At 50.8% G+C, this 15,593-nt stretch overlaps 1 protein-coding gene across 3 annotated transcripts in view; it reads left to right on the top strand.

Annotated features, from left to right (window-relative positions):
* The first annotated feature begins 3,797 nt into the window (after nt 1–3,797).
* FCHO1 (FCH and mu domain containing endocytic adaptor 1) overlaps nt 3,798–15,593 on the top strand; it is a 50,447-nt gene continuing 38,651 nt past the window's right edge. The window contains exons 1-3 of one of the 3 annotated variants that reach the window (XM_074204861.1): nt 3,828–3,881; nt 5,105–5,205; nt 12,853–13,005. In XM_074204861.1, the coding sequence (XP_074060962.1) occupies nt 12,979–13,005 (27 nt within the window). In that variant the 5' untranslated portion in view covers nt 3,828–3,881; nt 5,105–5,205; nt 12,853–12,978. Of the gene's footprint in view, nt 3,882–5,104; nt 5,206–10,219; nt 10,481–12,852; nt 13,006–15,593 lie in introns of those variants that run through there. The other 2 variants (XM_074204859.1, XM_074204860.1) reach the window with 2 other exon arrangements.

The raw sequence follows: 15,593 nt of genomic DNA, 5'->3' as shown, positions 1-15,593 counted from the left end.
AACCCAGCCAAAAAATGGGCTGTTGACAGTCTGTCTCCCCTCAGAGCAGAGACTGGGTCTTTGGAGTAGTGTATTGTCCTTATTTTAAGGTGAGAAAATAGGAATATAGAGAGAAAGAGACTTAGCCAAAACCACAAGAAAGGAAATGGGCTAGGCCAGGGCTAGGACTTGGTATAGTGGAAAGACTGGGAGTCAGAAAATCCATGTTCTAAACTGCCTTCCAGTTGCTCTATGACCTCTGGCAAATCCCTGCGGCTTTCTGAACCTGTTTCCAAAAAGAGGATGCTGGACCACTTTGTCTCTTAAGACCCTTCAAGCTTTAACCTAATGACCTCCCTATAACTTCTCCCCATTGGTTCTAATTCTACCATCCAGGACCCTACAAAACAATCTCCACTGGCCCTTTGGCATCAAGAAGATACTGGTCACAGCTCCGATGACTTGGTTCCTTTCCTCTGCCCCAGCCTTCTTTCTCTGTGTATTTCTGTGGCTGCCTGTGTTGCTTTCTTTCAATAGCTGTGGGATTCTAGGTGGGCCCCTTCCAGGTCCTGGGGGAGCAAGGGGAGAGGATGTTCTGAACTGCTCAGGAATCCTGACAGCTGCCTGGTCACCATCATATCTGGGGCTCAGAGCTAAAAATAACCTAGGATGGGGCTGGGCCCGGGAGCCAGGGAGGTGCGGCAGGACATGGAGACGGGCTGGATTCTGAAGGTGATCTGTTTGGATGCCCTCAGTGGTCCTGGGAGCAGGCCTTCAGGCAAAGGCCCAGAGTAGAGGAAGGGAAGAGGACTGAATTGGTGGGAGTAAAAGGCTCTGGGATCAAATTCCAGGTCCACTATTTGGGCAAATCTGCTCTCTGGGCTTCAGTTTCCTTGTCTATAAAATGAAAAAAACCATATAAAGTATAGAAAAATAGAATCATCAAATCTTAGAATTGGGAATCCTCAGTATTGTTCTTTGGTTAGGTGACATCTGCAGTCAAGTGTTTAGGTCTTGGCACGTATTTTACAGCAGGCATTGATTGATAAACTGGAGAGTCTGGAGAAGGTTAATTGGGATGGTGAAGGACCTGGAGATGCCTCCATTGGAGGGCAGGGGAATTTTAGTCTAGAAAAGCTGTAGGTGTGGCTTTTTTAGTTTTTGCAAGGCAATGGGGTTAAGTGGCTTGCCCAAGGCCACACAGCTAGGTCATTATTAAGTGTCTGAGATCGGATTTGAACTCAGGCACTACTGACTCCGGGGCTGGTGCTTTAGCCACTGCACCACCTAGCCGCCCCTAGAAAAGCTGTAGGGAGAGAGGGGTCATTGCCATTAGTGTTCGAAAGGCTTCCACGACGGGAGGAGGGGAACGACTGACCCTGCTTGATACCGCCGGCCAAACCAGGAAGCTGCAGAAGTCAACTGAGGCTGGCTTTCTTACTGACATCCAGGAAAGGCTGGGTGACTGCTTCTCCAGAATGTGGTCTTGTTCAGGATGAGCTGGAAGAGACTGATCATGAATACCCCTGCCAGCCTCTCCCCTCCTCCTGAAATTTTTGGCCAAAAGAGTCAGGGTCAGAGTGACAAACACACACACACACACACACACACACACACACACACACACACACACACACAAGAACATTACATCTAGAAAGACCCTTAGGACACAGGAAATCAGCACTGGGAGGGTCCTTAGAGCACAATGTCAGAGCTGAGAGGGAACTTAGAAGTATTTCTCAATAGTTGAACCTTGCCACTGTTCCAGGGTGGGTCTATTATCTAGTCATGTATTTTCTCCATCAACACTTGCTAATAGTTCAATTATACTGATTTTTTAAAAATATTAGTTTTATATAGTGTAAATTGTTCATTAGTTTATGGAATTATTGTGAATTGTGTAAGGGGGAAAATCTAAGAGGTCTAAGAGTCAGGTGCCCACCCTTTTATTTTATTTTATTTTATTTTTAGGTTTTTGCAAGGCAGCCCAAGGCCACACGGCTAGGTAATTATTAAGTGTCTGAGACCAGATTTGAACCCAGGTATTCCTGACTCCAAGGCCGGTGCTTTATCCACTGTACCACCTAGCCACCCCCCTTGTTTTCTTTTTAGGGGTCTTTGCAAGGCAGTGGGATCATGTGACTTGCCCAAGGTCACACAAATAGGTAATTATTAAATATCTGAGACTGGATTTGGACCCAGCTGCTCCTGATTCCAGGGCCAATGCAGCAGCTACAGTGCTACCTAGCTGCCCCTCCCACCTTTGTTTTATACTAATGAATTTGTCCTGCCAGGCTTGTTCATGGTAGATTCCAGGAGTGACTGTAGGTAGTGTATAGTCTTAGTGCTTCCAGTTAAAGAAATTAAAGAAATGGGACCCTAAGGGGTCCCTTTGCAGGCATGCCCAATTTTGGGGGTACTCACCAAGAAAGATCATGATGACAGCAAGTGGAGAATCATGCTTTGGAGATAAGGGATGGAGTGATAGAGGGAGATAGACTGGTGGGGAAGAGCTTAGGGAGGGATAGGGACCTAGAGAGTCTTTTATGGACGAGGCAGGATGGATCTGCAGCAGGTGGAAGGCGTACCTGGGGCACAGGAGTTTGAGGTCCCATTTTGTAGCCCATTTCATAGGGTTTGAAGGGGGGGCAAAATCATAACCATGCAACTTAGGCATATTCATGAACCTTCAGCGTAATATATCAGTAAAACCTTTTGCTGGTCTTGATGGTGCCTGTCCAAAGCTTATCTGAAGCCCACAGACCAAGAGCAGTTACTCCCGAGGGGCTGCCGCTCTATTTAGGCCCAACTGAACACACAGACTCGGGGTGTTGCCTTGGTTAGGAGGCAGCTAGCGGTGGCTCCCATGCACCCCTGACTTGGGAGACAGTTTGTGGGTGACTTCTAGGGCCCCCTTTGCAATCCATTTTCACCTTCTACTAGCCACTTAGTAACTCGTATCCGGACTAGAGGACGAGAACAAGATGCAAGTCCATTATTCACCGTGCTCTCATCACAATAATTTTGAACATTTCCACGTTATCAAGATGAGGAAACCGAGGCAAGCGATTTGCCCAAGGTCACACCCTTAGGGTCTGCAGCTGGATTTGAACTCGCACCTTGGGCCTAGCTGGCATTCTTTGAGGTTAAAACGCTGACCTTAGCCTTGACAAGTTCGGAAGCCCCTCACAGGGGGCTTCGAGATGTAGAAGGCTTGGAGACCAGACGTCCTTGCAGATGGGGAAAGAGAGGCTCAGCGCGGCCGAGGGCCTTGCGCGAGGCTCCCGCTTCTGGCCCCGGAGCCTTCCCGGGCCCGGTCCAGCGCGGGCGCCCCGCGGAGCCCCGCATCCTTGAGGTCACCCGGGCGGCCCGCAGGAGCAGCGCCTCCGTCCCGGGGGTTGGGGTGCGGGAGGGGGAGATGGCGAATCCCTCTGAGCCCCCGGCCCGGGCTATGGCGCGGCCCCGCTCCTCGCCTGGCATGGATTCCCGCAATCGGAAATTTGTGGGAAGGAGGCGGCAGAAGGGCATTATGCTTTTTTTGAAAGAGAGCGGTCTCTTTAAGGTATGCAAATCGTTCCAGTGTCTCCAAGGGAGACGGGCCGCCTCCCTGAGCTCAGCCAGTCAGGAGACGAGGCTGCGGGACCCACCGCTCCGAACGTACCAATGGCGGGGGCGGGCCGGGCGGCTCCGCCCCCTCGGCCGCGGGGCTCCGGGCCCGGCGCGCAGGAGGGTGGGGCGGGGGCGGGGCCCGCGCAGGCCCCGCCCACGGGCCGGCGGCGCCGCGGGAGGGGAGGGGCGGGGCCGGCCGGCCCGCGCGCCCGGGTGTCAGTGTCGGCGGCGGCGGGCCCGGAGCCGCAGGTGGCTGCGCCGGCCGGAGCGGGACGCGGCCGCGCCGCAGGGAGGTGAGTGGCCGCGCCCCCGCCCCGGCGCCCCCTCCGCCCCTCCCCGCGCCCCCTCCCCGGCTCCGGGCCGCAGCCCCCCGGCGCCCCGCCCCGGGCCCGCAGCCACCTGCGCCCCGCGCCCGGAGACAATGGGGCCCGGGCCCGGCGCAGAGCCCCGCGGGCGCCCCTGCCCCTGCCCCTGCCCGGCCCAGAGCCCCTCGGGCGCCCCTGCCCCTGCCCGGGCCCGGCCCAGAGCCCCTCGGGCGCCCCTGCCCGGGCCCGGCCCAGAGCCCCGCGGGCGCCCCTGCCCCTGCCCGGGCCCGGCCCAGAGCCCCTCGGGCGCCCCTGCCCGGGCCCGGCCCAGAGCCCCGCGGGCGCCCCTGCCCGGGCCCGGCCCAGAGCCCCGCGGGCGCCCCTGCCCCTGCCCGGGCCGTGCGGGGCGCTGGGCCCGAGCTGCTGCTCCGGGCGCCACCACAAACCCCGCGCCTGCGCCCCTCCCTGAGCTGGCGGCTCTGCCCAGCAGCCGGGGGGCATGGTGTGTGCGGGGATGTGTGTGTCTGTGTGTGTCTGTATGTGTGTGTGTGTCTGTATGTGTGTGTATGTATCTGTGTGTGTGTCTGTATGTGTGTGTATCTGTGTGTGTGTGTGTGTGTATCTGTGTGTGTGTGTGTGTGTGTGTGGACGTGCCGCGTGTGCGGGATGTGCGCGTGTGCACGCGCGTGTGACAGCCCCGGAGCACCTGCCTCCCCCCCCCCCGGGTGGGCCTGGAGCCCAGGCTCGGGGTGGGGGCGGGGGAGCCGAGCGCGCCCAAGGGGGCCCCTGCCGTCGGGCATTCCTCCTCCCGGCCCCAAGCCCCCCACCCGAGCCTTGATTTCTCCATCTGTGCCCCGGGGTCGGCAAAGCGTCCTCCAGGGCTGTGTGCCCTCGGGCCTGGGCTGCCCCTCTCTGGGCCTGAGCGGCTTCTTGTGGTCCGACTCTCCCTGACCCCATTTTAGGGCTTTCTTGGCACAGACTGGAGTGGTTTGCCATTTTTTTCCTCTGGTTCATCCGACAGAGGGGAAACTGAGGCAAACGGGATTAAGTGACTTCCGCAGGGTCACACAGCCAATGGGTGTCGAAGGGCAGATTCGAACCCAGGAAGGTGGGCCTGACCTTCATCATCTCAAATGGAGGTGATCCCCTCACAAAAGCGGGGACAAATAATCTCAGGGCCATCCCTGGGCTCTGACATTCTGTATTCTAAGGTCCCAGCTCCGATAGTGGGTTCAAAGGCCCCTCTCGGCTCCGACGTTCTGTTGTTCCGTGGACCCTCCCGGCCCTGGCACTGCATTCCGACTGTTCTGAGGTACCAGTCCAGTTGGGATATTCTAAGGGCGCTCACTTTCTAAGACTGGCAGATGAGGCAAGAGAGAGACTCCAATCCTCACCTAACCCAACCTGAGTTATGGGAGGGGGAACTGGCTGGCCGGCATCCTCACCCCCATAGGGTGTTTCCTGACCCACATACCAAGCCCATACCTCCAGGAGGCTGTGTACCCACGCCTGGGAGCAGGTTTCTCCTCTGGGTGTGGTTGGCATGCACCTCCCCCCTCCTATGGCTGTTTTCCCGATCCAACAAAGCTGGATAGCTCCTGCCTCCCTCCCATCCCACAGAGAGCATCACTATCTCTGGCAATGGTCTCGCCGACAGATGCCGGGCTACCTGGCTCTGGATCATTGCTTAGGACAGTAGAAAAGGCTCGGGCCATCTCCAGTTCAGTTCTGGGGACCTCAGCCTTTACGGACATAAGCATTGTTAAGTGCCTTGCCAGGAAAATGCTGGGTGGTTGTGATGACCAGAATCTTGGAGGTCTGTGCTTACCCATCTCTTTCTGTGATTACCTTAGGAGGGGCATAGATTCTTCTAGGAGAAGGGAGGCAAAATTATCCACCATCCATTGGAATCCTTTTATAGGATGTTTTTCTATTTTTCTTGATAATTTCCCCTTGGTTCAGTACCTTGATCAGAATTTGGGAACAATCGCCAAATGTGTTAAGCCCTTTCTCCCCTTGGGAGGCTGAGGCTTCTGCCCTTGGGTCTTCCCTGCCTGGACCTCCTCTGCTGGCCACTACTCCTTGTTTCCCTTCTTTCCCTGGCTGCCCCCATCCAGAGGACTAGGTGGGGACAGGAGCCAAAGAGATCCTGGGGAATACAGTAATCCTTACCTGACCTCCTATAGCAGTGAAGGTTTACAAAGAAATTTCCTTATCATACATAACACAGTAAAAGAAGCTGGGCAACTTTTTTTTTTTGCCTTTTAAAATTTGAATTTTTATCTCTTGTTTTTACATACTTTCATTTCCCAATATGTCCCTCCTCCCTCCCCCACCCAATGAGCCATCCTGTTTTTATTTTATTTGCAAGGCAATGGGATTAAAGTGACTTGTCCAGGGTCACACAGCTAGGTAATTATTAAGTGTCTGAGGTCAAATTTGAATTCAGGTCCTCCTGACTCCAGGGCCATGCTCTATTCACTGCCCCATCTAGCTGCTCCTGAGTCATCCTTTTTAATAAAACAAGAGAGATAGGCATTGAACCAGTGATCTAACTGGTATAGGGGACTCCTTTGTGAGCAAAGTCCCTCTACCAATGCAGGTCAGCAGCTTAAAACTTATTTTGTCTACAAATCAGACCTAGAGAAGTTGCCTGGACTATGGAGCAGTTAAATGCCTAGTCAGTATGTCAGATGCAGGATTTGAATTTGGATCTTCCTGGCTTTGAAACTTGTCTCTATCAACTATACCAAAAAAAAGAATTGCAATAATCAAGCCCAACCCAAAATTCAGCAAAATGAACCGAGCAAGATATTGGGCAAACCCAATGCTTTTCCATAGTCACAGGCATGTTCTTTTGGTTCTTCAGGTTCAAGCTTGCTTATTGCGATGTCATTACTGTCCTTTAATATGCCAGTGGAAGGGCCATTGACTCAGGAATCAGAGGGCCTGGGTTCAAATTCCACCTTGAATATTTTTTAATAACTATGTGAGCTTGGGCAAGTCACTTAATGACCCTAGGACTCAATTTCCTCACCTGTAAAATTAGGGGCTCTAAACCCCTAACCTCTAAACCTCTAATCTTATTTACACCCTTGCAGTTCTTATTGTTAGTATGGCTATACATATATATACATGGTTATACAAATATCTTAGTGCAGATGCAAGCTTTACTATCAATGGTTCTCCTAATTCTTCTCATCACCCATTCTCTCCCTTCCTTTCTTCTTTCCTTCCTTCTTTCCTTCCTCCCTCCCTCCCTCCCTCTTTTCCTTCCCTTCCCTTCCCTCCCTTCCTCCCTTCCTTCCTTCCTTCCTCCCTCCCTTCCTTCCTTCCTTCCCTCCCTCACTCACTCCCTCCTTCCTTCCTTTCCTTCCTCCCTTCCTTCCCTCCTTCCCTCCTTCCCTCCCTCCCTCCCTCCCTCCTTCCCTCCTTCCTTCCTTTCCTTCCTTCCTTTCCTCCCTCACTCTTTCCTTCCTTCCTTCCTTCCTTCCTTCCTTCCTTCCTTCCTTCCTTTCCTTCCTTCCTTTCCTTCCTTCCTTTCCTCCCTCACTCTTTCCTTCCTTCCTTCCTCCCTTCCTCCCTCCCTTCCTTTATTTCTTTAATACTCTTATTTTTTCCAATAACATGTAAAGATAATTTTTTAGCATTCTTTTTTTAAATTATCTCTCCCCTTACCATCTTTCTCCCTAAGACAGTAAGCAATTTGATGTAGGTTATGTAGGTTGTTAAGGAATGAACATATTTCCATGTTCATCATGTTGCCTCACTTCACTTTCATGCAAGTATGCTTAAGGAAACTGAGCCCACAGATGAAGTGACACAGTTCAAAAGTAGTAGGTCCATGATCTGTGGTCAGTGAACCATTTTGCCCCTGTGAGTTATTCTTGTCATCTCTGCAATCTGGAGACTTCAGTTTGGATATTATGTCTTGAGGTCCTAATTTTGATCTGTTCAATATTTTAGTTTTTTCCAGATCTGTTATTTTATGTTTCATATTTCCAATGTCCATTTGGTTCTGATATTCTACCTTCTGTGATTCTGTGAATACTGCCCAACTCTTTTCTGTATATGTTAACAAGTGTTAAGGATTTTCTTTTGCTAAATTGGGGGGGGGAGTACAAAGAAGGAAAAAAATATGGGCCCTGCCTACAGGGAACTCACAAGTCAATGGGAGAGACACCAGGGACTATGTCTGTGAATCCTCCCTTCTCCTGAAGAGTGATAGTCCCGGGAGGGAAGGTCAGAATAACCCTGCAGCCCTCTCTCTGCAGGCCCTGACCTCTGCCCATGGTCCTCCTGGACTTGGATGATCTCCCTGTCCCTTGCATCTCCTCTAAACCAGTTCTCACCAGGGCAGCCCCATCTCTGGGACTTTCCCAGATGCCTCTGGCTCCCTCCACCCCAGGCTTGGTAAAGAGAGGATGTGGAACATAGGCTTCCCCTTCCCCGGGACCCTGGGGAAGTGCTGTCCCTGGGAGGACTTCATGTGAAGCAGGAGGGAATCAGGTCAGACATAGGACTGGACTAGAATCTCTTTCAAGTCTTCTCTGAAGCCTGTGATCCTACAAGGAAGGAAAACTGGCTTTGGAGGCTGACTCCTCCAGAGGCCTAAATACATAAGAAGGGCTTAATGATCATCATAGTTTCCACTGGTGTTTGCCCTAGGATTATAAAACACTTTCTGTTATCTCATTGGAGACTCCCAAGTCACCCCAGAAAGGAGGCCAGGCAGGCTTGTTAACCCCATTATACAGATGAGGGAAGGGGGAGTCACGCCCGGTCACAGAGCCAGGGCAGAGATTTCTGGGACAATGGAGAGAGGACTGAACGTGGAATCCCAGGCTCTGTGTGACTCTTAAGCATATAGTGAGGACTGGAGGAGGGAGGAGGCCCAGTGCTCCTGAGTTCCAGTCCAGCCTTAGATACTTACTAGCTCTGTGACCCTGGCCAAGTCACTTGACCTCTCTCTACCTCTGTTTCCTCATCTGTAAAGGGGAGATAATAGCACTGGGACCAAATGAGATCATAGTTACATGCTAAACATACTAACCAGTATATGGTAGGAGCTTAATAAGTGCCTTTTCCCTTATAGCTCAAAATGTATGATCTAGTGTCTAGAGCTCAGGTCCCCTATGTCCCACCCCTCCAGGCTGAGAGCCTTCTCTGTGGCCGAAGAATAGACCTGCTATTAGGGTTGTCCCTAAGCTAGCTAGGGGGTTAGCTAGACAGTTGCGGTGACATTGAAGGGGATCCCTAGAGTTGGGGTGGGAAAAGAGACCCTGGATTTTTAGGGATATCATGGGAAAAGCATATATGGATTCAAATCCTGTTAGTAATTGGCCAACCCTGGATAAGTTCTTTAATTTCCACAAGACTTAGTTTCCTCATCTTTAAAATGGGCACTGCTCCCTTTGCCAAATATATTGTGGGGGAACAGCTCTGTGAATCTTGAAGTCCTACAGAAATAGGAATTATTTTCATTAAAAGAACAAAACAAAACAACCTGCCCTTGGATGATGTTTTCTCTTTCTGACCACTTTTTGTAAGCAGTGAGGTTAAGTGACTTACCCAAGGTCACACAGCTAGGCAATTATTAAGTGACTGTGGCTGGATTTGAACTCAGGTCCTGACTCCAGGGCCGGTGCTCTATACACTGTGCCTGTTTTCTCTTTTGAAAGTCTTATCTGCCCTCTTCTCTAAGGCAATCCTTTACCTTATTCAACCAGATCTGGGATATTTGGGGGTCTGGACCCCGGGTTCTTTCCTGAATCATAGTTTAGCATCAGAAAGGATAATACAATCTAATTTTGTAGATGGGAAAAACTGAGACCAGAGAGGGGAAAGACTTAACTAAGATCACCCAGTACTGTGTGGCAAAAGCTAGAATTAGAACTCAGAGCTCTTCCTAACCTGCCTTTTGCTCATTCCTATTTGGGGGTAGGTGAGCAGCTAGATGGCACAGTAGGTAGACTCTGACCCTGGAGTCAGGAGAATCTGAGTTTAAATCCAAACTCAGACACTTACTGGCTGTGTGACCTTGGGCAAGTCACTTAACCCTGACTGCCTCTCATCCCGGGCCATCTCCAGTCATCCTGATCCAAATCAGGCCACTGGACCCAGCTGGCTCTGGAGGAGAAAGTGAGGTGGGTGACACTGCATAGCCCTCCCTCACCCAAATCCAGTTCATGAGCTTGTCATGACATCACCTCTCTGATGTCATGGTCTTTGAGAATGGAGGACAAAACAACATTTGGGGTGGTGGGTACAATCTCCTCCCCATGCACCCCCCGTACCAGGAGCAGCTGTGGGTGTGCAGAGAGGGAGGTGGGGCGGGAACCTTCGTGCTCCCCGGTCTGGCCTCCTTCCTGCCAGGGCCCCAGCCTAGCACCCAGGTGTCAGGCCCCACAAGAGACTTCTTATGCTGGCGGAAGTGAGCTGAGCTGAGGCCTTCCTGCTCCAGTCTCCGTTTTTACATCTCCTCTGGGAGCATCCATCAAGCTCCTGTCCCTTCTCCTTGGTGTTCCCCCTCCCTGGGAAGTCTGAGGATGGAGAAGGCTAAAGGGCCCCTGGTCCAGTAACCCTGGGTGAGTTCTGGCAACCCTTGCATTGCCCCTTGGGTAGGACAGAAGCAGCAGCCACAAGGAATCAATCTGCCCCCCCCCAGCACACTCCTGCTTTGGAGGGTTGGTAGGTACCATGGGTAGGCAGGCCAACCTTAGAGTGAAAAGTGAGGCCGAGGGAAGTGAAAAGAGGCCCACCGGCAGACTGTAAGCAAGGGGTGGGATGTGAGACCACATCGGAGGCCGGGGCGGGGGGGAGCTCTGCTTGACTCTCTGTGGCATCTGTCCTCTGGCCAAGAGGAGCTGGGATTTTCCCTAGCTCTGAAGTAGCAAACTTTTTGCCTCCCCCCCAATTCCCTTCTTCTGGCCTCCATGACGTCTGATTCAAATTTGGGTTGGGACCCCCCTCTACCGTCTGCACATTTCCCAGTCCAGATTTTAACATTCACTGAACATAGGATGTCAGAATTGGAGACTGAATAATTTTAAAACATAGGATATCAGACTCAGGAGGGACCTTAGAGCACAGGATATCAGAACTGGGGGGGGGGTCCCTAGACCCCAGGCTATCAGAACTGGGAGGGTCCTAAGAATAAAGGATGTCAGTATTAAAGAAGGCTGTTAGAATATAAAATGTCAGAGTTGGGAAGGTCCTTAGAACACAGGATATCAAAGCTGGTGGGGCCCTTAGAACACTTGGACCAGGACTATCAGACCTGGAAGGGTCCTTATAAATCGTCTTAATGATGACTCCAGGAAAAACCAGGGAAGACTTACATGAACTGATGCATAGTGAAATATGCAATACTTCTATACATTAAACACAGTAATAGCAATATTGTTCGATGGAGAATTGTGAAGGGCTTAGCTATTCTCAGCAATACAATGATCTAAAACAATCCCAAAGAGCTACTGATGAAGTGTACTATCCACCTTCAGAGAAGGATCTGATACTGATTGGATATAGACTAAAACAGGCTATTTTTTTCGCTTTCTTTCTTTCCTTTTTTTATTCATGTCATCTTGTACAAAATGACTAATATGGAAATGTTTTATATAATACACATGTATAACCTATATCATTGCTAACCATCTCAGAGAGCGGGGAGGGGAAGGGTAGAATTTAGAACTCAAAGCTTCAAATAAAAATGTTTAACACTTTTTTTAAAAAAGAGTTGCCTAAAGTTAGAAATTTAAATCCAAGAGTCTTTTAATGAAGGTGGGTTCTATCAGGTTAAAAAACAAATCATCTGCCTGGAGACAATTGTCACAGTGGATAAAACTCTGGACCTGACACCAGGAAGATTTGCGTTCAAATCTGGCCTCAGACACTAGCTGTGTGACCCTGGGCAAATCACTTCACCTTTGTCTGCCTCAGTTTCTTCATCCATAAAATGAAGATAATCATAACACCGACCTCTCAGAGTTGTTGTGAGTCTAAAATTAGCTTATATTTGTCAAGTGCTTTGTGGAGCACTCAGTAGGAGTTCTAAAGATGTTTATTCTCTTCTCATCCCCCTCTCCACCCCAGTTCCCTTTGCCTTTTCTAGAGGAGGCCTGTCCTGGCCTTCCACCTCCCCCCATTTCCACTTCTCTCCCACCGTCTCCCATTCAGCTACTCTGCCAGCTTTCAGGGTGCTCATCTCTGTTTTGGGTTAGCTTCAGTGTCTCTTCAGAGAACGACCCAGCGTTCCCCAGCTGCTACAGGCACCCAGCTTCCACCACCTCATGCATAATGAATCACTCCCCAGCTCCTATGACAGCTACCAGGGCCCCAGCTAGGGGCAAATTTGCCAAGAATATCAAGGCTGCCCCAGCCCCCACCCCAGAAGGGCCCTTCACACATAGAACATTGATTATCAGGACCCCTAGAGACTAGCCAGTCCACTATGTCTCCCTCATTTTGCAAAAGGAGAAACTGAAGCCCAGGAAGGCAAAGGAGCTTCCTCATTGTCAACTGTGAGTTAGTGATAGAGTTGGGAAGTACCCTTCTAAACCCAGAACTTGGCCCCCTGCCCACCGGGTAAGAAATGTCACATCATGCTTAATAAATAATTGTGGCTTGCTCAATTGGACAATCCCTAGAAGAGGGAGCAGACCTATGGAGCTTTCCCTGGGGTAGCCCTGCTGTCCTTGCCTCATGCCGGACATCTGCCTGCCAATCACCACTCCGGCCGAGACTGATGGGAGCTCAGACCGTGACTGACCAGATGTCTGAGCCAGGCCCTGTCCCTAAAAGCCTCCCTCTTCTCTTTCTATCTCCCAACCTACCAGCTACCATTTTTCTCCTCCAGCCAGTTTCCAGGCACTAGGGTGTGTGTGTGGGGGAACTGCATTTCATCACCCCCCCAACTTTCAATTCCTCATTGGGTCCCCATCTTCTCCTCTGCCCTTAGGGATGAGGAAAGAAAAACAGATTGGAATTCTCCCCCCTCCTCCAAGGGCTGAAACCCGGACCACTGCAGGGATTGATTGGAGTGAGTGACTAGGAGGGGTCTTCAGGAGACCAGCCAGTAACCAAAATGTCCTATTTTGGGGAGTATTTTTGGGTAAGTAAAGCCTTTTGTTTTTCTAGGGAAGAGGGGTACTTGTTGAGACTGAACTTTGATTCTGGTTGAGGGTGGTGGTGAGGCAAATGGAATGCATGGGGGGAGAGCAGGTGGCATCCAGGCCTAGTCTGTTTAGTTTCTCCTGAGTGAGCTCTTCTGGGAGAAATCTCTGAATTAGGAGAAAGACCTGAGATACTGTCCTTGGAATGTCCCTGTCTGAGAGAATACACATTGCCCTGGAAAAATATTTTAGAGCAGAGTTCAAATCTCAGCTCTGATATTTCCTGCCCACCAGTCTTTGGGTAACCCCATCTGAACTTCTGAAAAATGGAGGGATAGAAGGTCCCTTTTAGTTCTCAATCTCCAGGGAGAGGAAGAGGATGAGGAAGACGAAAGGCCCCTGCCCATAACCCACTGGAAGAGGAAGTATAGCTCTGGAATTGGGGCAACAGGGATGGGCTTGTGTGTAGGAGGAGATCCAAAGTGATGGGCAGATTTAATCAAGAAAGGCTTCCCGAAGGGTAGTTCCTGGAGGAGGAGGAGGCAACTGATCCCTCAGCCGATTCCCACTGAATCTCCTACACTGGAATACCAGGGCAAGGGCCTCTCTGAGCAGGCTTCAGGGTCCTGGATGAAGTTTCTAGGACTAGCGATGAGGTCTCTGTTCACAGATCCCCACCCACCCACCCAACATGGCTATTCTTCTGCTAGGTCAGGAACTCTTCTGGGCTGAGGGACTTTCCAGATCATCTCTGGATGATTGGGGATTTTTTTCCCTTGTCTTCCCATCTCTCTCTCTACTTTTTCCCTAAATGACTCCCCCCTTTCTCAAAATATACATTTAAGGCCACAGGACTCATTAGAGTCTTTTGAAGGGAAGATGGGAGCTATCCTTTGAGGAAGATGGGGAGAAACAGGAAAATATAGATTGGGGAGGTGGGCTTCAGCCCTGCTCTCTTCGTCTTTTCTACAAGCCCTCTAGCTCTGCCAAGGGGGAGACCCAGGTTGCCGAGTAACTGGTTGCCCCTGGCAACAGAGCCAGGAAAAGGCAGCTCAGCTTATCAACCTCCATTTACAGCCCGAGGCCAGGGTCCCCCTCCTTAAAGGGACTTTACTCTCTCTCTGTCCCATGCTTTGTCCTGCCACAGGATCTGGAGAACAAAAAGTCTTATTGGCAATGGAGGAAAAATCATCCTTGGGCCCCCTTGCCCATAGGAAGCGGGCCTCATCTTTCTCTTAGAAATGAGCCAGGGCTTGGAGGTCCTATCATCAGTGGGCAGGGCTGAGACGTGTAGAGAAGAGTGGTCAACCCAAAGATCAGAGAAAGTCAACTCTGCTGGTTCCCCAGACCAAGGCTCTTGACAAGCTACAGCCCATTAGCTTTAATTTGGGATACCACACTTCAGCAACTTAGGGTCTCCTGAAAGAGATAGACTTGGAGAGAATCAAGAAAGTAAGGATGACATAAGTAGAGTGGAGGGTCAGGAGGCCTGGGTTCTGTGCAACCTTGAGCAAGTCCCTCCTTCTCTCAGCACCTAAGTTTCCTTATCTAGGTGGTACAGTGGATAGAACACTGGGCTTGGAATCAGGAGGACAGGAGTTCAAATCTGACCTCGACTCTTGACTCCTACTAGCTGTGTGACCTTGGACAAGTCACTTAACCCTGATTGCCTGGCATTCAAGGCCATCTCCAGTCATCCTGATCCATATCTGGCCACTGGACCCAGATGACTCTTGTGGAGAAAGTGACTCAACACAGCCCCTGACTCAAATCCAGTTCATGTACTTGTCATGGCATTACTTCCCTGATGTTGTAGTCTTCTTTGAGAATGAAAGACAACCGTTATCTAAAATAAGGGGTGGGACATTTTAGTCTATCAAGCTGCGCTTCTCCTGTGATATTCCATGGGTCACTTCTCTCTTGTCCCTGAGGCTCATTCTCAGTCCCTATACCCTTTAGAATCACTGAATTACAGGCCCCCCAGCCAAGTCTAGAAGGAGCCCAACACCCTTTCTTGCCATTGCTGCTCACCAAGACTAGGCTTCAGGACAAGAGACAGATGGCAGGCAGGGTTCGTATCAGTGAGCCCTGTCTAGCCATGGATAGCAGGTGCCTAAGACTGCCCGGTTCCTGTTGGCGCTGTGATTGGTCAGGGTGCCTATTAGCCAGGTAGCAGTTTGCACTGGGCCATGGAAGAAAGTGCAGGCAGACCAAGAAGTCTTGCAGGTAATGTGCTTCCAAGATACAGCTCCTAAGTCCTGCTGTGGTCAAAGAGCTCTAGAAGGTTCCTTGGGAGCGAAAGAACTGAGTGAAGCTGAGATGACAGAGCTGGGGGGGGCAGCACTTAGAACATAGAATGGCAGGACTGGGAGGCCTCTTAAAGTATGGAATGGCAGGGCTTGGGGGGGGGGGCTTAGAGCATGAATTGCTCGAGTTGGAAGAGTCCCTGGATATCAAGGAGGAAGGGACTTACCCAAAGTCTCACAACCAGTTAATGTCTAAGGTAGCACTGGGACCCAAGTCTTGTGATTCCTAGTCAAGAAATCTTTCCACTATTAGGATAGACTCCTTCTCCCTTCTTTCTCTC

This window comes from Macrotis lagotis, chromosome X (genome assembly GCF_037893015.1).
Source record: "Macrotis lagotis isolate mMagLag1 chromosome X, bilby.v1.9.chrom.fasta, whole genome shotgun sequence".
NCBI lineage: Eukaryota > Metazoa > Chordata > Mammalia > Peramelemorphia > Peramelidae > Macrotis > Macrotis lagotis.
Note: the sequence above shows the minus strand (reverse complement) of the source record. Positions and strands in the feature narration are given on the sequence as shown.